This window comes from Diabrotica virgifera, chromosome 2 (assembly GCF_917563875.1).
Source record: "Diabrotica virgifera virgifera chromosome 2, PGI_DIABVI_V3a".
Taxonomy (NCBI): Eukaryota; Metazoa; Arthropoda; class Insecta; order Coleoptera; family Chrysomelidae; genus Diabrotica; species Diabrotica virgifera.
In genome coordinates this window covers 247,243,295-247,265,171 of record NC_065444.1, presented here as the reverse complement: position 1 = coordinate 247,265,171, position 21,877 = coordinate 247,243,295, and the positions used below count along the sequence as shown (strand labels likewise).

The 21,877-nt window shown below is 30.8% G+C and overlaps 1 protein-coding gene across 1 annotated transcript; it reads right to left on the bottom strand.

Moving 5' to 3' along the window:
* Window positions 1-308: 308 nt before the first annotated feature.
* LOC114326743 (WD repeat-containing protein 5) lies at window positions 309-20,722 on the bottom strand. Its single transcript, XM_028275175.2, has 7 exons — window positions 20,527-20,722; window positions 20,316-20,457; window positions 11,027-11,123; window positions 10,854-10,970; window positions 9,166-9,442; window positions 8,292-8,611; window positions 309-610 (listed from the first exon to the last, which is right to left on the bottom strand). Coding segments are annotated over exons 1-7 (1,056 nt in total). The 5' UTR covers window positions 20,529-20,722; the 3' UTR covers window positions 309-509.
* Window positions 20,723-21,877: the final 1,155 nt, after the last annotated feature.

Here is a 21,877-nt window from a genome sequence, read left to right as displayed (position 1 = left end):
TAATAATGCGACTAAATTTAGACAATGTTATTTGATAGAAATAACACATATAAGATGTAAGAAAACGTAACCAAGTCTATTCTTATAATTTAAAAACTTATCAGAATGCTTTTTTGAACTGAGTCTAGGTCTACTAGTATCCACAGCTTTATTTTATTACAAAGAAACTAAAATTCGTAATGAAGCATCAAAATAGGTTCTGTCTTCCATTGAAATGGTGGCGATATGTTTTTACTCCCGTCTCTAGTACCAAACCTTGTCGCTACATTATATTTTTATCCTATAGCAGAATAGTATTTTCAGAAGAGTTTCCTATTAACTTTAAAATATATTTCGTCAAAAATAACATCTAACATTGAACTAACATGGAGAAAAAAATTATGAACCCAATCTTGCATTTGTACAATAATCTTAAAAATTAAAATCTTAAAAAAATACTTATTTCTGTATCAACACAACTTCAACTTATTTACTAGAGAAAACTTAAAATTAATATATTAGATTAGATTTTAAGTATCGCTCTTCCATAATTTTATCGTCTTATCGTTTTCTAAGGCTGCTGACGCGATGATGTTCTCCGTGGGATGGCAGGTGGTACATAAAACAACATCTAAGAAAGATTATTATTAGAAAAGTATCAATTAAATAAATAATTATATATTGCTAACATTAACCCTCCGTTAGTCGCTAGGATAAACGGAGCATTAAGAGTCGCTACGGTGTCAGAGACCGACAATTAAAAAAAAATAGTTATTGCTATAAAATTCATACAAATATTTTATATTGTATATAGGAATGACTGAAAAATATTATTGAAAATGTTTTATTGAAAAACAACAGATATAAAATGAAAAACCCTTGTATAACAATACACATATTGTTATTTGTAATATAAAAATATTCGCTAGAAATCATTTCCCATAATTTCAACAAACGTTGTTGTTCGGCTTCAAAGGACATCTATAAATAAGATTTGACCAAAACTTACCGATAAAATGCAATAATAAGATGCTAAATCTTTACCTGAACTGCAAGTTATGCCAATAAAGTAATAACCACACCGTTATTCCCTACGGAGTCTTGCACCGAAAATAGCTATAAAACTCGCACAACTGTACCCAAGTAGGTAAGAATGTATACTAACACGAGGATAGTTGATAGGAAGAGGTACAGAAAGTGGCGATAGAAAAAACCAGTTATTTTGTAAATTCCGAATGAATAATTCTGTCGTCCGTGTGTGACACCGATAGCGACTAACAGAGGGTTAAGAATACATTGACTTTAAACAAGAATAGGGTTAAAGTAAATAGAAAAGAAACAGATAAGTTTGAAGTCAGTGAAGGGGTGAGATAAAGGGACCCTCTGTCATCACTGTTGTATCCTTCTTGAAATTGTCGTCAAAGAAGTCAGAATCAACCGAACAGCTGATGACATGCAGATACGGATTTACCGATATCTGCTGAATTTATCTGAATCTGAATAGTGAATACTGAAAGATTGTGGCTTATTTTGATATAGAAGATAATTCCAAACTAAAAATAGTATTTATATTAAAATCTTAAAACAGAAAAAATTTATTTTGCACCTTTATAACTTACAGTATTTCGACATAACTAAAGAACATTAAAAAATTTTCTCGTTCCCAATTGCTTCAATATCCGATATTGTTTTGTTTTTAAACGATTATAAAGTGTAAAAAATCATGTTTTTGCTCATAAAACATGTCTTGTAGATTTTAGAGAAAAATGTTTCAAATAAATATTCTAGATCTTAATAGTTTCTAATTTGAAGTACATAAACAATTGGAGATAATTGCAAAAAACCCTTATTTTTGCAGTAATTTATAAATGTTAATAACTTATAACTATTATTTATTATAACAAAATTTTTTATCTCGTTTAAACAATTATACAGCTATTACCTCCGATTTCGTTGAACCTCCATCGATTTGCATGAAAATTGGTGAGTTGTTAGAGGATATCTCAAGGAACAAAGGTGACATGGTGCCAACTTGCGCTTTTACCCTGGGGGTGGATGCCACCCCTCCTCGGGGGTGAAAATTATTTTATTAAAAATAACCCCACAATTCGATAACGGGACAAATTATAAGCAAAATTTGTTATATAAAGTTATTAAAATAAATCAAAACTTATTGAGTTATTAAAGATGAAAGATTTTAATTTTTCGTGAGAAAAATGTATGTTTTTAACCGATTTTTCATAAATAACTCAAAAACTATAAGTTTTTACAAAAAAGTTATTATATTATCAAAATTGAGGCTAATAAAAAATCAAATAAACTCCTTACTAGAAAAACCTTTCTATGTTAACTAAAAGTAAGTTATATATAGGTAATTGAATGTACATTTCTTTCGTCGAGTACCCAAATCTAAGTATTCAAGCTTAAATACCGGCAAAATGATGCATTTTATAACATAAACTTATTAAACATTTGTCAAAGTTCATAGAAATATCTATCAAATAAGCCCTCGAACAAGTTGATAGCATTAAAATTTATGCACCAAAAATGTTTCAAAATGTATCGTTTAAAAATTTTTACAAAATATGTTATTGTTTTTTTGTAAATAACTCCGTTAATTTTTAAGATATCAGGTTCACCTAAAAACTAATTAAAAGTTGATTCCAAGAGCTATTATAAAATGTCAAAATTAGTATTTTAAACCTCTTACTTTTTTAACAATAAAAGGTTAAATGGCCCAGGTTACATGGTTCTCGCAGCAAAAATGAAATTTTTAACGTTTCTATCTCGGTTATTTTTTACTCTACGGAAATAGTAAAATTGGTAAAGTATTTGGAACAGAAAAACTAAATTTTAGTTATATATTATTTTTTACGTATATTGAGTATATTTTGAGTTATTATCAAAAGAAAATGAAAAGTGGGATAATTTTAAAAATTCTGATTTTTTTAAATTGTATCTTTTTTTTTAAATATGCATTCTAAACAGGTGAAAATTGTTGATATCATTAACTATGTTAACCTAAAGCAATTCTTGTGAGGATTACTACAAATTTTAATTTTTGTGGAAATGGCGTATGTTTTATTTTTCACTTTTTCCTAAAAAATCGAAAGGGTTCTCTTATTTTTATCATAACTTGCTTAATTTTGATGCTATTAACTTCTACTGGAGCTCATTTGATAGGTACTCCGAAGTACTTTGACAAGTGTTTTATAAGTATATTCTATAAAATGCATCGTTTTCCCGTTATGTAAGCTTGAATACTTAGATTTGAGTACTCGTCGAAAAAAATATACATTCAATTACCCATAACTCACTTTGAAATAACATTAGTTTAGTTCTTTAAGTGGGGAGTGTATTAAATTTTTTATTATCTTTAATTTTGGTAATAATCGTTTTTTTTACAAAAGCTTATAGTTTTTGAGTAATACGTGAAAAACAGCTTTAAAACATGCATTTTTTTTAATAAAAAATAAAATTTTTGATATTTAATAACTCAAAAAGTATTGATTTATGTTAATAACTTTATATAACAAATTTTGCTTAGAAGTTGCCCCTCTATCGATTTCTGGTATTTTTTTTATTAAAAAAAATTTCACCCCCGAGAAGGAATGGCATCCACCCCCAGGGTAAAAGCGCAAGTTGGCATCATGTCACCTTTGTTCCTTGAAGTATCTTCTAACTACTCACCAATTTCCATGAAAATCGATGAAGATTCAACGAAATCGGAGGTGAAAACCTTCAGTGACTCCACTAATAAGAATATTTGTATCTTGAACGCTAATAGGTACACGTGCGGTAAGTTTTTTTAAAAAGTCTACAACAGGAAAAACATGCAGTTTTATTTTATTATAAATAAATTAATTCCTTATAACAAAACTAAAGCATCCTTGATATTTAGTATTGCTTTAGTTAGATGGCTCTACTCAAGTTACTTTGGATTAAAAAAAATTAAGAAAATTGCTCTATAATACCTAGAAAGCCGAGAAAATGTATTTTTTAAGGTATAACGATATTGAACTTTGAATGATTTTTATGATGAATGGTGATTATTGATTATATCATTGATATGATGATGTAGTTTATTTTTGAATACTCGTACTTAAAGTATCATTTTTTTGCAATTGATAGCAAAAGAAGCAAAAAAATGAAATCTACCGAAATTTGACGATTTCTACCGAAAAATAGGAGCAGTCTCCCTAAATTTTGTCCAAGACCTGTGGCAACACTGCTCAAATATTATATTTTCCAGATTTAGCCATACGACTCACACTTACTCTAAGGATAAAATACACTATATAATCCCAGATACCTACGGTATCAAAAGGATTGATAGACAATTCACGACTATTAATCTCACTGGTCGTTCTTTACCATAAAGATTAACCTTTCTACCATCAATGGGTAGGTACGCATGGATTATCTAGTAAAATACAAATTTTTATATCTTTATTGTATCGCAAATTTGAAACGTAATTTTTCATGAGATAAGGTTTATACCCAGTGTAATGTATTTTCATTTTAAAATAGCATTTTTGTTATTCTTTGAATTGAGAAAAATATTTCCGTTGTTTATGCTTCCACCGGTACCCAAACAAATGCGCCTGCAGATTATTTTTCAGAGAAGGGTGTTTTATTAGATTTTATGGCTTCTTTTAATTTGTTGGAAGCGGTTGTCGTGTAATTTAATGTTGTATGTACTAATGGCTTAAACTTTAGAGTTAACAGAAAAAATAATAAATAATCAAAAAATACTTATAAGACTAAATACAATAGGGGGGTCCATGGACCCGTTGACCCCCTGTGTCCGCGCCTGGCTGGTACTCATTGTATTTTTGCTCTAGTTATTCAGAGGTATCTAAGTTATTCAGAGGTAAAACCATATCTAGAAGGGCTAGGATAAGAAGATAAGACAGTGATAATACCTTATATGCTAGTGAAACATGGATGATGAACAAATCCGAACAAGTTATGTTACAAGTGTGGGAAAGAAAAGTCCTCATGAAAATATTTGGAGGAACGCTATGGAATGTTGATAAATAGAATACTAATGGGAGGAATAGGAGGAAAGCAGAAGAAAGGTAGGCCGAGAAGAAGGACACCGAAAAATATGTAGAAGTACTTAAAATCTCCAATTGGAAAAATAAAGCAGAAAACAAGAACGGAAAGGAATAGTAAATCAATCCATGGGCCTTCTAGGATTGCAGACCTAAATTATATACAGTCGGAAAAATGAAAGAATACCCATGAACGAACATATAAAACACGCTGTATTTTCCTGTCACCGTGTCACAAAGAAAATTGTCCAGTGCAAGTACATGTAACAATAATTATTACATGTACAGTCCCTGGCCATATTATTATGACCACCTATGAATTTTTATAAAAATAAACTATTCCACTAGGTACGTTTTGTTTAAAATATGATTTTTAAATTTAATTTTGTTATGTAATGTTAATGTTGTACATTGACTATATTATATTTAATAATAAACACCAATAAATCATTTGAAAATATTACATGTTTATTTACTTTTTAATAATTTGTTGAACTTTTGACTTTAATCAGATGAAAAATATTTGGGAGCTTTTAGAACGAGAAATTTCCGATGAAAAGGTACTAACGAATTTTTTTTGATTAAAGGACTAATATATCATTGAAACCACAATGACAAATTAAAGCAAAAAAAATTTTAACTGCATTCAAAATATGGCAAGACGGATACAAGCGCTAATGAAAGTTAAAGGTGGCCCAACAAAATAGTGGAAAAATAAATATATGTGATATTTTTAAACGTTTTATTGGTGTTTATTATTAAATATAATACATTTAATAATAAACAGCAATAAACCATTTGAAAGTATCACATATTTGTATTTTTTTAATATTTTGCTGAGCCCCCTCTAACTTTGATTACCGCTAGTACCCATCTTGGCATACTTTGAATGCAGTTAATTTTTTTTGCTTCAATTTGTTATTGTGGTTTCAACGATATATTAGTTCTTTCATCAAAACAATTTCGTTAGTGACCTTTTCATCGGAAATTTCTCGTTTTAAAAGCTCCCAAATATTTTCCATCTGATTAAGGTCAGAAGTTCAACAACATATTAAAAAAATATAAATATGTAATATTTTCAAATATTTTATTGCTGTTTATTATTAAATATATATGCATAGCAAAGTTAAATTTAAAAATCATATTTTAAACAAAACGTACCTAGTGGAATAGTTGATTTTTTGTAAAAATTCATAGGTGGTCATAATAATATGGCCAGGGTCTGTACTAGCGCTGGCCATTTTTTTGTGTGACACGGTGACAGGAAAATACAGCGTGTTTTATATGTTTGTTCATAGGTATTCTTTCATTTTTCCTACTGTATATTATATATGTAGCAGCAAGCTACAATTACTATTTTTTAATTGCTAATGGGTGCGTTCGGACGACCACAGCGGCTGGACAGCTGAGCCAGCAGTAGCTGTCAGATGTCACCGCTGGAAGCCAGCCGCTGAGAGATTTACTAAGCTTTCCCTATCACGGCTGGATGCAACCACTCAGCCGATTTCTGCTGGCAGCCAGCCGCTATGGTCGTCCGAACGCACCCATTTTTTAATAACTTTTCTCCCTAAATGAAATAATACGCCTCATTTAAAATTTACATTTTTTCCGCTCATGATATACAAAACCATATTTATATTAATTGCCTAAACCTTTTTCAGTTTTATGTATGGGAAACAAAATACTATAAAATACATCAGCCAGTCCCTCACATCAAAGGGCCTTCAAAGTTTAAACCACATATGACAAAATTAATGATTTCAGCTCAGTCACATCTTAGCGGTTGGCCGGGAAATGTCAGAAACACACCCTCTCCGAGAAATAAGCACACGCACGCTTTTTACCGAAATAAATATATTATTGACAGTTGTTTTACGTTTCATTTACTTTTATTTTATTTGTTTCCGTGGACAATAAGTTATCACACGCAACCACACCAACAACGGAACATATAGACTGCAGAAGATCCCTGGCATGTGATCAGTAACAAGTCGAGCACTTTTCTTCTAATAATTATAGTTATGCTCTTTAAGTTTTTCCAAAAAATATTTCCACAAATCAGTCTAACTAAACATTTAGTATACATTTATGATTGAAACTTGTTAGTTATGGACCAGAAAGAGAAGAGAAATGTTTTACAATTAAAAAAAGGCAAAATGTTGAAGAAGATCGAGAATCAAGGGTGATCGTTAATATATATGTTAGTAAACTGAATATGATACAGATCCATATATTCTGAGCATTTTTTCTATATTTACAAATAAATATATATTCTACATTCTTCCTTACCAAGTTTCTCAAAATAATGTAAAGCGGTAATAGTATATTACATACCTAGCGGGAAAGTACTCTATTTCAGCCGAGCGGCAAGGTAGTTTACCGAGGTGCGAAGCACTGAGGTAAACTACAGACGCGAGGCTAGAATGAGTTCCCGCGAGGTTTGTATACTATTTTACTCACAATCGGTTAGTAGTTTATGGATTTCTAATACTCACAATCTACCAATAATAATTTCGTTTCAAATATCTGTATCCATTTTCATTATGTGATAAGATGAATTATTTTAAGTAATTTTAACCTGTGAGATCGTTGCTAGGTAACAAAACAAGTTTGTTGAATCTGACATTTAGGCGATACACGACGCCATTAATTGTACATATAATCAAATTGTGTTTATTTTACAAAAATGTCTGATAGTGAATTTGAATGTACGCCACCAGAACTGCGGGTAGCTGCAGAGGGAGCTACTGAAGGAATAATTCCTGAAAAAAGCAGGGAGAGGTATGAAAACACCTATGAACTATACAGTAAATGGTGCGTGGCTAAAGGTGTGCTAATGTAACTATTAATATTTATAATTCCAAATAGTTTTCTTTTTGTTATTGTTGTTGTTGTTTCTTAATTAAATAAATGTTGAGTGAATTCTATTCTTTCTAAACCATCTTTTAATCAAAAATGACATTGACATTTGCAGGTAGAAAAGTGACAGATGCTAGCCGGGAAAGTACTTTCCCGGCTAGTTGGGAAAGTAAAGTAAGTAATAAGTCGCTTCCTGATTACTTCAAAGGTTAGAAATCCATAAATTACTAACCGATTGTGAGTAAAAAATATAGCAGCTTTTTAACCACACCACAAAAACTCTGGGCTAGGTTGAGAAAAACTTTAAAATTATAAACTGCACAAACAAAAATGTAACTGATAAATATATTAAATGTATAATAGTAGAGAAAATTTCAAAATTACTTCAATAATTACCTGTATGTCCTTGTAGTTTTTGAACAATCTCCTTGGTCTGCAAATTCCATACATACACCAGATTATCCTCAGATCCGCTCACTATCCACTTACCACCAGTGACTGAGAAATTGGCAAAAATACAGAATTTTTCATTTTTATGTCCTGAGTAAGTCTTAAGGCATTTTCCTTTGGCATAGTCCCATAATTTAAGCGTGTTATCTAATGTAGCAGCCAATATATACTTGCCGTTTGGTGAAAATTTGACAAAGGATACTGGTGGATTGTCATCGTCAATGAGAGTTTTCAAACACTGGCCTGAAGCTGTGTCCCAAATACGGCTAAAGAAGAACAAACATTTTAAAATTGGAACAGCCAATTTAGGTGTATATGGATGTTAAAATTAAAAACTAATTGTATAAAGCATCGAGCATCAAATAGGCTGCAAAGAAAATGCTTCAAACAACTAAAATATGGTTCTATCAACTGTTTTTCACTTGCTTTTTCAATTTCATAAGTTAAATCAGATAAAAAAATTACAAGAAATTCATCACATGTGCATTTAAGACCAAAAATGAGCACAATTGAAAATATGGAAAGCAGGTTACAAAAGATAAGAATTAGAGGAAGACCTAGAAAAGATTGGGATGCAGCAGTTTTGTGAAAATAATTCAAAGGAAGAGAAAAATAATAGCAAACGCAAGCAGATTAGCATATAATAAGAAACAATGGTCAACATTTGTACACACATGAAAAAGATGTGTCTTTCTAAACAAAAATGGTATAACTATATTTGTGTAATCTTAAGGCAATAAAACACAGCGATGACATTCAATTAATTGTATATCTTTCATTAAACTATTTTGTACAATAAAAATATAGATACCATACTTACCAAAGTCCATCGTAACTGCTACTGACAATAAGAGATCCGTCTCTGTTGAAATGTACTGCACTAACAGGGTCTGAATGTGCTGGCAGTGTCTTAAGACATTTTCCTGTTCTCACATCCCATATTCTGACAGACTCGTCAAAAGAACCAGAAACGATAAGGTTGGATTGAGGATTAAAGTTGCAGCAGAATACGTAGTTGCTGTGCCCTTTGAGAGTCTTTAGACATTTACCTGAGGATAGCTCCCATATTTTGAGCGTTTTATCATCACTACCAGACACTGAAAAACATTGTCAATCAAATTCACTTTCTTTATTTGGATATAAAATGTTTAAGGGCTATCCTAGTGTTAAAGTATGAAATTCATATACTTCTTTGGGAATTTCTAAAATAAAAAGTGCTGTACCAGTTGTTTTAAAAATCTACATGAGCATTTATTATAAAAAGAAGTAAATATAAAAAAGTTTCATAAAAAAATATTGAAAATTAAACGATTTATGCGCCATCTGCTAGCACTGTGAAAAAAAACATAAAACACTGCTGCAGTGAATTGGGACTAATAGAGATCTTGAAATACAGTGGAACTTCCAGTAAAAAACTTCCTTTTTCTGGTCCAGTAAAAAATGACACTATATCAGAGTGACGTTAAAAGAGGTAGAGAAAAAGGAAAAGCTAATTACTAAATTAAAATCTAAAAACAAAACGAGCCGAACACAATTTCACGGTAGCGAAAATTTTTTTAACAGACTGTTCTGAAACAGAAAATTTGACTGTTAGGGTGGCACTAAAGGCCCCGTCTCACCATCAAATAATTGACAGTTATTTGATCAAACTTGACAGTTAGTGACACAAAGTGACAGTTAGTATGTATAGTTTGTGTCACTAGTCAAGTTTGACTGTCAAGTTTGATCAAATAACTGTCAATTATTTGATGGTGAGACGGGGCCTTGATAAATGAGAAATCATAGAACTTTCAAGGTCACATAACTATACACAGAAGGGATAATTTGGTCTTTCTCACATTCTTAGAAGGAACAATGTCGCAAATCCGGAAACGCATTGCACTTTATTCTTCATAAAATAAAAATAAGGACAACCTACTGTAAAATTTTATGATGGTATAGATGAGGGTTACTTTATTTTTAGCCGATAAAACCGGGTTTTTAATAATGTTATCGAATAGTGTTTGGCCAGACCTATTAAAAATTGACGTTACATCTGAGATGACGTAACTACTAAGGCCGTAATATCTAAGTTCCACTGTATAAAATTTCAAAGTGATTATTGAAATATAAGTTATTTTCTATACCATCAATTAGGATTTTTGAAAAATATTAAAATTTGGAAAAATGACGAAGTGTTTAAATTATTTTTGAATTAGCCTAAAAATCCTCAGTTTCAAAAACCGCCAAATTGACATTTTTCATCTAATCAAAAAACCCCTAGTTGATGGTGTAGAAAATAACTTACATTTCAATAATAACTTTGAAATTTTATATTTCAGGATCTCTATTAGTCCCTATTACTTTGACTTATTTTTATAATAAATGCTCATTCAAATTTTCAAAACAACTGGGTACAGTACTTTTTATTTTAGAAATTCCAAAAAGTATATGAATTTCATACTTTTACAGTAGGATAGCCCCCTTAAGGTCCAATACAATTGAGAAAATAAAAAAAATATAAATTACCTAGTAGTCTGCTATCACTGGACCATGCTACATCACTTATTCCTAGTTTGTGTCCTGAAATGGTTTTTTCAAACTTCCCGTCATATGCTCCCCAAATTTTTACAAGTTTATCTGCAGCTGTAAATATAAAACAGATGATATTCACTGTAAAACAATCAGTGCTAACAACTTACATGAGCTGGCTAACCATTCTCCATTAGGGCTAAATTTAACAGAAGACACTGCTTTTGTATGTCCAGCTAGCGTAAATTTAAGGGCATAATTTGGCTTCTAAAACAAGAAAAAACAAATTAAATACGTTTACTACTACTACACAGTAATAAAAGATACAAAAAATCATAAAAGCCCCGGCGAAAGTGGCATTGTGACAGAGAACTTAAAACACGGAGGAGAGGCCTTACAAAACCAAATTAGTGAGTTAATAGTATAGTCCTGTCGCCAGGAGGGGTACAACGGCCTCCTTAATTCAGATGGACTTACCCAAGTTATTTGAAGTTATACTTCTTTAGGCGCGATTTCATTGAGGGTGAAATTTTATTGATCTGCGCGCATGCGCACTCAGGCAGTATGGAGTTCGTTACTAAATGTTTTAATTTATATATTTATCAGTCCAAAAAAGGTGTGGAAAGAATATATTAGTGTTTTTAAATATACTTTTCTACAAACGTGTTAAAAATGCAATTTATAGCACTCTATAGGAGCGTTAAAATGATACTTTAAAGCACCGGTGCTTTAAAAATTGTAAGGGACTGCAGTTAAAAGTGAATTGTCAAATTGTGAAACGTCAAAATATTTATATTTCATTTATTAACATTAACAGATATTAATAATACAACTTGCGCAATTTGAAAAAGGTGGTTTAAAAAGTTTTTTAAAATTTAATTTAAACTGTATTGCATTTTTAACACGTTTGTAGAAAAAAACTATTAGAATTTCTTAGAATATACAAAAATAAAAGTAGATGTTATTCTGATTTACCTACCTACGTATTGACAGTATAGGCAGTTTTGATGTAATGTCAAGAAAAATATAAAAATGGAATGTCAGTCAAGTTCAAGTAAAAGTTTTTGTAGGTATTGTCATGTTGTCCTGTAATTGAGAATGAATAAATTATAATTGTTGATATATAAGACGTTTGTAGAAAAAGTATTGTATGATATAGGTACAGTAGGAAAAATGAAAGAATACCCATGAACGAACATATAAAACACGCTGTATTTTCCTGTCACCGTGTCATACAAAAAATTGGCCAGCGCAAGTACATGTAACATATTGTTACATGTATTTCCACTGGACAATTTTCTTTCTGACACGGTGACAGAAAAATACAGCATGTTTTATATATGTTCGTTCATGGGTATTCTTTCATTTTTCCGACTTTACGTGTTAAAAAGTACATTTTTAAGGGACTCATGTGAATTGCAGAATGAGCGAAGCGAATCTTTCACACGAAACTTTCACATACATGCCTTAAAATTGTACTTTTAACAATTATATCATAAATAACTATTATTATAATTTTTGTGTATTTAGACTTGTCTACCTCGGGAATAAGATAATAAGTAATATTTAAAGTACATATGTATTAAATATTATTTTATAATTCACTTCGTCTGTTTGTCACTATGTCTGAGAAATCTTATAGCCCTGATAATCAAAAGGGTATAGCTCTGTGGTAGCGCGTTGGACTGGAGATCAAGAGGACCCCGGTTCGAATCCTAGTGTTTTCTAATCTTTTTTTAATTTTTGGTATTGTTTTAATAAAAATGTTTGGAAAGTAGTAAGTAAAAATTAATTTAATCTTTAAATAAAATACAAATAAACTGTCTGAAAGTATATTTATTTCATTGAAATCATATTTAGAAGTATAACTTCTTACGTGCGTACAAAGTACACACACACATTCTTTTTTTATGTATTTTGACCCGTAGAACACGAATTTTTTGGGTAACAGTCGATCCGGATGTCGATAAGATTGTTATAAACAAAGAACTCGAGGAATCACATAACAGCGATTTTTCGCAAAACAAAACATTTTTTTATATTTTCTGGGTGATTCTAAGCAAAAATTGTTTTTACAAGTTTTTTCGTAGGATGCATAGTTTTCGAGATAAACGCGGTTGAACTTTCAAAAAATCGAAAAAGTGCAATTTTTGAACCCGAATATCTTTTAATTAAAAAATAAAATAGCAATTCTGCTTACTGCATTTGAAAGTTCAAGTCAAATTCTATCGATTTTGATTATTTGCATTGCTAAAAATTAAGTTTTTATTTGTTAGACAAAGCCATAAATACATAGTGTTTCCCGTGCCCAATGCATGCGTTTTAATGTACGTAACCTATGTAGAAATTGTGTGTATGCGCCGTATGCGCGTCTACTTGTTGGATTTCAAATGAGAAATGCATTGAAAACATCATTCAATCACTATGTGTTTATAGCTTTGTTTAACAATAAAAAAATTAATTTTTAGCAATGAAAGTAATCAAAACCGACAGAATTTGACTTGAACTTTCAAATGCAGTAAGCAGAATTGCTATTTTATTTTTCAATCAAAAGTTATTCGGGTTCAAAAATTGCAATTTTTCGATTTTTTGAAAGTTTAACCGCGTTTATGTCGAAAACTATGCATCCTACGAAAAAACTTAAGGAGGCCGTTGTACCCCCACTGGCGACAAGACTAGTAGAAATATGGGATGCTGAAAAAATGCCCCAAGATTAGAAAAAGTCCATTATAATGCCCATACAAAAAAAAAAGATATGGAACTGAATGCGCAAACTATACAATAGAGGAATATCCTTATTAGAAGTAATATGCAAGGTGTTCGCCATATTAATAAAAAAAGACTAGAAAAATATTTGGGAAAGAGTCTAGGAGAAGAACATGGAGAATTTTGTAAGGGAAGATCAACAACCGCTAAAATTTTTATGCTGAAACAATGCTGATCAATTGCTATGAATACAACATTCCAGGTCCAGCACAAATAGGCTCTTCAGAGACAGCTTTCTTTGAGACCCTACAGGGTGATTGATTAGTAGGGTGAAGCTCAATAGATCCGCTCTAGTAATAGATAGCAATAAAAGTTAATAACGAAAATTATAGCCAACTTTGAGCTTCACATTACAAAATTAGTTAGAATGTTACAGGGTGTTCGATAACATCGTGACAGACTGAACTTATGTTTTCTTAAATAGAACACCCTATATTTTATCTTGTATTCGAAATCTTCTTAACTTCCAAATTACAAAAATATAAAGGTGTGTTATATTATTCAGGGTATTTACAAAGTTAAAACCAATTTTCTTATGAAAATCGTAACAAGTTCAGCTCCCTGTATATATATATAAATAAGCACAACGGTAATGGTTTATTGATGCCATATTTTTTTATTTATTGTCAAAATTTTTAAAGTTAAATTTTAGTTTTCGAGATATTTTCATTTTTCAATGGACCAGTAGCGTGGCCAACCAGATCATCAAAATTTAATAAACTAGACTGATTTTTTTGGGGTTACGTTAAGAATGAAGGTTATAAAATACATTCAACAAGGGATGAGATGAAAAATAGATTACAAACTGTATTTCAAAGTGTTAATTTACAAATGCTTCGTAGTGTAAGTAACTCATTCACTCAACTCATTTTGAACACCTTACGTAATTAAATATACAGTGGAACCTCGATTATCCGTCTCTCCAATAACCGTCACCTCTGTTAACCGTCAGGGTCTGTACATAAGTTGTATTGAGTACATAAGAAAACATTTGAGTCATCAATTCATTTTTTTTAGCATTGCGATAAGCCAAACGAAATTCGCTGAAATGTACAGTGCGGTAACAAATGAAGTTAGGGCTGAATCAACTGTTTTGTTTTCGTTGCCTAAAGATGACATAAACGAATGGTTAATTTGTGATGAGGACGCAAATGGCTATCGATTGCTGACAGATGATGAAATCGTTGAAATGGCAAAACAGAGGCTGACGAAACAAGTTCAGAAGCTGACACAAACTTGGAATTTGACGGTGCTTTTGCAACTGACAAAGATTTGCCTAAAGAAGCTAGAGAAGCTTCATCGCACATGCAACCATCCATCGAGTGGTATTCTCGACAAGAAGAATCCAATAAAGTAGATTGCATGATCTTCCGCCGATTAAGAAATTCAGCCCTTCCAAAATGTGAAGCATCAGTAAAGCAAACAAAGATTTCAGAATAAATATTTTAAACCAAATTCGACAACACAGTAGAACCCCGTAAATCCGAACCCCGCGAATCCGAACTTTCGGCAAATCCGAACCAACGGAAAGTAAAAAAAATTTAAAAATTCAAGACAAAAACTTAAAAACATGTTTATTATACAGAGTAAAGCCAGATGTAAATTGGACAATGTAGGATCACTAGGACTTTGACATTTAAAATTTCTTAAAAATAAATATTATACTTTAATATATAGGTTTATAAAGTGTTTATAAAGGTTAAACACAAACTTACTTTGGTTCTCTCGTAGTCAACTTGAGTCCAAAAATATTGTCCACACTCTTGCGAGAACTTTTGGCTACTCAAAATCACAATGAAAGCTTTGAACTACTAGTTAAGGCTAACTTTCGGATAATCCGAACTTTTCGGAATCCGAACAGGCTGTACCCCCAATTAGTTCGGATTTGTGGGGTTCTACTGTATTAACACAAACACAAATTCCTCTTATATTATCAAACAAAATATACAAATAAAATTTGAGAGTTGTGTTATCAATTTTTAACTTTTTTTAATGTTCTGTTAACCGTCTTTTCGATTATCCGTCATACCCTTGGTCCGATGCCCTGACGGATAATCGAGGTTTTACTGCATAAAATATTTTACTAAAAGTAGTTTTTTATCAACACATTTTGTGTTTGTTTTTTTTTTGTAAAATTTTTTACTGATAAATTATTTTTTGTTCTTTATTTGTTACATTGTTACATTTACATACAAAAGTAGTTTTTAATTGTTTTCACAAAATGTTGTATTTTGTGTTTGGGTTTATTTTTGCAAAGCTTATGACTAATAAATTATTTTTCTTTCTTTATTTGTTACATTTACATACAAAAGTAGTTTTTAATTGTTTCAAAAATGTTGTATGTTGTGGTGTAAAAAATGTTGTGGTATGTAAAAAATGTGGTTGTGTTTCTTTTGTAAAATTTATTACTAATAAATTATTTTTGTTTTTTTATTTGCTACATTGTTACATTGATTACTTGATTGATAATCAGTAATCTTAAATTATCAGTTTTAAAAAATTCAGTCATGGCTTACTTAAAATTTGGAAAGATTTAGACCCTAATTAATAATTTGCTCTGAAAACTGAAAATATCTCAAAAGCTATTAAATTTAGACATAGGGAATATTATACAAAAATTAAAGTACAGTAACGGTACTTTTCGCTAGTGACATGGAATACATGTGTTATGTGGAGAATGGATCAGAGGTAGAATTTGAGAGGGAGGAAAAATATATTATGTATTTAGGCATACTTATCGATCAGACATGTAAGGAAAAAGCAGAAATCCAGTTAACCCATTAACTGCCGATATATTCTGGGTAGGTTTTCACCAAGAGCTGCTTACTGTTTTTGTAATAATAAAGGCCCTATCTGAACTCACGAGAGCATGGTTGGCATGCTCTTCATGTATTGACGTGTCAGCATGTTATCGGCAAGAAACGTGTTAAAACTGATCAAAAGTAATAGACTAAAGGCTAAAGAAATATCACGTAATATAAAAATAAGAGTACAGAAAATGATAATTAGACCCAAAATGCTATACAGGGTCGAGATATGGACTATGAATAAAAGCATACATAATACAAGGTGATTGATTAGTAGGGTAAAGCTCAATAGCTCCGCTATTGGGACCGTGCAAGTTCGGCAAAGCGACCTCTATTTCTACGCTCTGTACTTTTATTCGCACTTTTAATTATATTGGCCAATTATATTTGTCCTGGTTGCTGGATAATTGTCAAGACCATAGTCCAAAAAAATAATAAGAACAAAAAATAAGATGCAGGTTATGTTTAGCGAACGTAAACAATTGTATGTAGTAAATAAAATCAGTTATTAAAATGCAGTACTGCAAGCAAAATACAATTAATTAAATTTACCTTTATATAATAATTGCATATCATATCAATATTGTGGAGCAATATATAATTTTCCTGCGTCAATGACAGAAGGTATGAAATATACGTCAATTTGACAATTTCAATTGACAATATGATTTAGTTAAGATAGTTGCAATATTTCTACGCGACTCGCGCACGGTCGTTTCTCGTTTCCCTTTCCAAGTACTTGCACACCGCGAATAGTAATAGACAGCAATAAAAGTTAATAACAAAAATTTTAGCCACCTTTAAGCTTCACATTACAAAATTAGTTAGAATGTTACATGGTGTTTGATAACACAGTGGCAGACCTAACTTATGTTTTTTTAAATGGAACACCCTATATTTTATTTTATATTTGAAATCCTGTTAACTTCTCTATCACAAAAATATAAAGATTTGTAATGTTATACAGGGTATTTACAAAGTTATAACCAATTTTGTATGAAAATCGTAACAAGTTCAACTCCCTGTATAAATAAAAATAAGCACAACAGCAATGGTTTATTAATGCCATATTTTTTTATTTATTGTCAAAATTTTTAAGAATTCTTGATATTGCTAATTTTCTTTATATTAAATACAGGGTCAGTCAAAACGCAAGTACATTATTTTCTCAGTAATGTTAAATGGAACACTCTGTATTTTATATCATTATTGAAAAGTAACATTAACATACTTTAATTTTTATATAACATTCCCTATGCCCAAATTTATTAGTTTTCGAGATATTTTTATTTTTCAGAGCAAATTATTTTAGGTGTTTAAATTTCTCTAAATTTTAAGTAACCCATGACTGAATTGACAATTGAAGATTACCGACTATCAATCCGGTAATCAATGTAACACTGTAGCAAATAAAGAAATAAAAATAATTTATTAGTAATACATTTTAAAAACAAAAACACAACCACTACATGCAACATTTTTGAAACAATTAAAAACTATCTTTTTATGTAAATTCAACAAATAAACAAAGAAAATTAGTAATAAATTTTACAAAAAAAACACACAAACACAAAATACAATATTTTGTGAAGACAATTAAACACTATTTTATCCTCGACACCTAATGGTAAAAGAGGCAATCGATTATTATGTATGTATGTAAACACTACTTTTGTATGTAAATGTAACAATGTAACAAATAAAGAACGAAACATAATTTATCAGTAATACATTTTGCAAAAAAACATGTTTGAAAAAATTAGAAGCTACTTTTAATAAAATATTTTTAATATTTAATTACATAAGGGTGTTCAAAATTATCTCCTAACACATTTATGTATGCCTAAAAACGATCACTGAATGAGCTACTTACTCTACGGAGCATTTGTAAATTAACACATCGAAATACACTTTGTATTCTATTTTTATCTCATCCCTTGTTGTTGGAGGTATTTTATAAACTTCATTATTAACGTAACCCCAAAAAAATCAGTCCAGTTTATTAAATTCTGGTGATTTGGGTGGCCACGCTACTGGTCCATTGAAAAATGAAAATATCTCAAAAACTAACAAATTTAGACATAGGGAATGTTATCTAAAAATTAAAGTACGGTAATGGTACTTTTCAATAGTGATATAAAATACAGGGTGTTCCATTCAAAATTACTGGGAAAATAATGTACTTGCGTTTTGACTCACCCTGTATTTGATATAAAGAAAATTAGCAATATCGACCATTCTTGAAAATTTTGACAATACTTTTATTTATACCCTGTATAACATAACAAACCTTTATATTTTTGTGATGGCGACTTAACAGGATTTCGAATTTAAAATAAAATATAGGGTGTTCCATTTAAAAAAACATAAGTTTGGTCTGCCACTGTGTTATCGAACACCCTGTAACATTCTAACTAATTTTGTACTGTGAAGCTCAAAGGTGGCTAAAATTTTTGTTATTAACTTTTATTGCTATCTATTACTATACGCTCTGAGCTTCGCTGGTGTCGCTTCTGGTGGATTACTAATTCAACTTTCACCAGTAATTTTTAAATTTATTATTTAATTGTGATCGCTTAATATTTACAGCGCAAAAAAGTAATTAAATTGTAATCGAATTTTTTAAGATTTTACTAATCATTTTGACGTTCTATTGATAAAATATGAATTTCTTACTTCGGATACTTTCACAATTATCGTGTAGATGGCGCAGATTAATTTATAATTACATATTACGGAACATTAAAAAAACTTAAATTCAGTATTTAAAACGTAAGTATATTTAAGGTAAAAATATATACCACAGCTTTGACCAACTAATATTTTTTATAATTAAAGTGACACAGTAGCGATCAACAGGTAGCCAAAACGCGTTCTAAGATTGCGGCTGTAATTTTGAATATTTTTTCGAGATATTTGGCACACGTATTCGTAATATAATAAAGAATGGCGGTACAGAGCCCAATTTGAAAAATATATTAATATGTGGAAATTACTCTGTAATTAAATACAATATTAAAAAAAAACGAGCCTGTACCGCCATTAAGAAGAACAAAAAAATACACTTTCTTCAAATAAACTTTTGTATCCGATGCCTAAATTTTGTGTCATTTTGGAACTACTAATGAAATAAAAAATTTCAGTAGTTCCAAAATGACACAAAATCTAGGCATCGGATAAAAAAGTTTATTTGAAAAAAGTGTATTTTTTTGTTCTTCTTAATGGCGGTACAGGCTCGTTTTTTTAATATTGTATTTAATTACAGAGTAAATTCCACATATTAATATATTTTTCAAATTGGGCTCTGTACCGCCATTCTTTATTATATTACGAATATGTGTGCCAAATATCTCGAAAAAATATTCAAAATTACAGCCGCAATCTTGGAACGCGTTTTGGCTACCTGTTGATCGCTACTGTTTCCTCTTAATGTTTTTAATTTTAAATTAATCACTTTGACATTTATGTCAAATTTCCGGTAAACGTTTACAGACTTGCCACTACTGGCACTCGCGAATTTGTAAATATCCCCTCTACCAGTGTATAGTGGAGCTATTGAGCTTTACCCTACTAATCAATCACCCTGTAGATTGGAAGCCTGGGAAAGAAAGATACTTTACAGAATATTTGACAGAAATTTAAGTAGTTGAGTTAGTTAAGTGAACCAACTGCATGCTAACCTGCTGATATCAAAAATAGTGAGAAAACGCAGACTAAAATAGATGCAGACAGAGAGATGTAGTAATAGAAGATGTCAGTGAGTTAGGAATCAGAGATTGGAAACAGACAGCTATAACAGAAAACGATGGAAATTATCCATCCAGCAATGGGCCTGTTAATGCTATACACTCATACACTACTACATAGTAATCGAAGGTGGGCTTACCAAGCTACTACTGGATTTGCTGGATCCACCTGTAGGTGTTAAACTAGCATTTTGTGAGGTATTACTTTGTGATAAACTACTAGAGCCGTGCACCGGAGGAGCTCCTCCTATTGGCATCATTACGGTATTGGTGGTATTAGTCCTAAAAACGCAAGTGTCACTATTTTGGGCTCAACTTCATTAGTTAACCTAACACTATCTTCCACCCTACATATATTTTAAGTAAAACAACAGCAGCTCTTCTGTTTTGTATTACAAACTTCTTTAAAACGGATAAATATGTCTTAGAAATGAATACTGCGGTTCGAGAGGCTCAAGAATTGAATATTTGGCGCTTATTGCTTCTTTATTATAAACACGCTATCTAATGCCAACAAAAAGCATTACAATCCGCCATCTTTAAAAGTTTCATGTGCGATTTGACAGAATGACAGATTTGGTCTTCTTGCACTTTCCGGGTCTTTTATGCAAACTTGCAAACAGTTATGTACTTAGAACCATATTACAACGTTTATTTTTTTTGATATTTATTTTTAAATGTAATTTTGCAACTTGAAATTTCAAATTACTAAAATCACCTATAATCGTAATACAAGTGCACAGTTTACAATTTCATAAAAATATCCTTCAAAGAAATATCAAGTGCATATTATAGTAGTACTTTCACGAAATGAAATAATTTTGGTAGAGAATAATACAATTAATTGTTATACAATTAGATTGACGCATTTTTATTTTTTGTATAAGTAGTTTTCTTGATGTAATTCCTAAAGACCGCTTTACAGCTTGCAAGAAAACTTGCTGCAATTTCTTGCATGCAAGACTTTCATGCAAGTCTATTGCATGGTCTTTTACAGCTTGCAACCCGGCTTGCATGCAATTTGAAAGTTTTACCCTTAACCTAACTTATAAACTTTTGTTTTTTTTAATTACTTTATTGCTGTTTATTTAACTTGGTAAATTTCGAAATGCCAAGACTATCAGAAATAACCAAATATAAAAGGAAAAAGGCGGTAGCAGCAACTTTAAGTATTATTATTGCTGCAGCCAGCCTTTTAGTCACTAATTTAGAACGCCGAGATCCGAGATGGTGAGTAAGATCTTAGTTGAACAAGAAGAGGGGTAATAATGTATCTCCAACAGAAGAATTTATCCAAGTAGATGATGAAAATGACTCTAATTTTCTAGGAATGAATGTACATTTTAATAAACCCTTGGGAAAAATTGAACAATTACAAAGAAATCTATATTTCGAAATACTATTTCTGCGAAACACAAATTAATTATTATTCTAAGGTACTTAGCTAGAGGAGAGAGAGAGCTTCCGTAGCTTAATATACAATTTAAAATAATTGTAGAATCTCAGAAAGTGCCATTTCATTATTCATTCATTTCCATCGTTGATATATTTCCATATATTTCACAAACAGAAAACAGCTGATCGGCATGTATTCCCTGAATCCGTGTCGTCAATGACATTTGATATTGTGGAAAAATCAAATTCCCCTAGACTTGCATGAAAACTTGCAGAAAAAATGGCACCAAACCCACCAAACCGATTA

Excerpts from the sequence above, each read along its gene's own strand:
- LOC114326743 (XM_028275175.2), bottom strand. Across the intron at positions 10,971-11,026 it reads AGAATGGTTAGCCAGCTCAT|CTGCAGATAAACTTGTAAAA; the intron begins GTAAGTTGTTAG and ends TTATATTTACAG. Across the intron at positions 9,443-10,853 it reads CAGTGATAGCAGACTACTAG|TGTCTGGTAGTGATGATAAA; the intron begins GTAATTTATATT and ends AATGTTTTTCAG.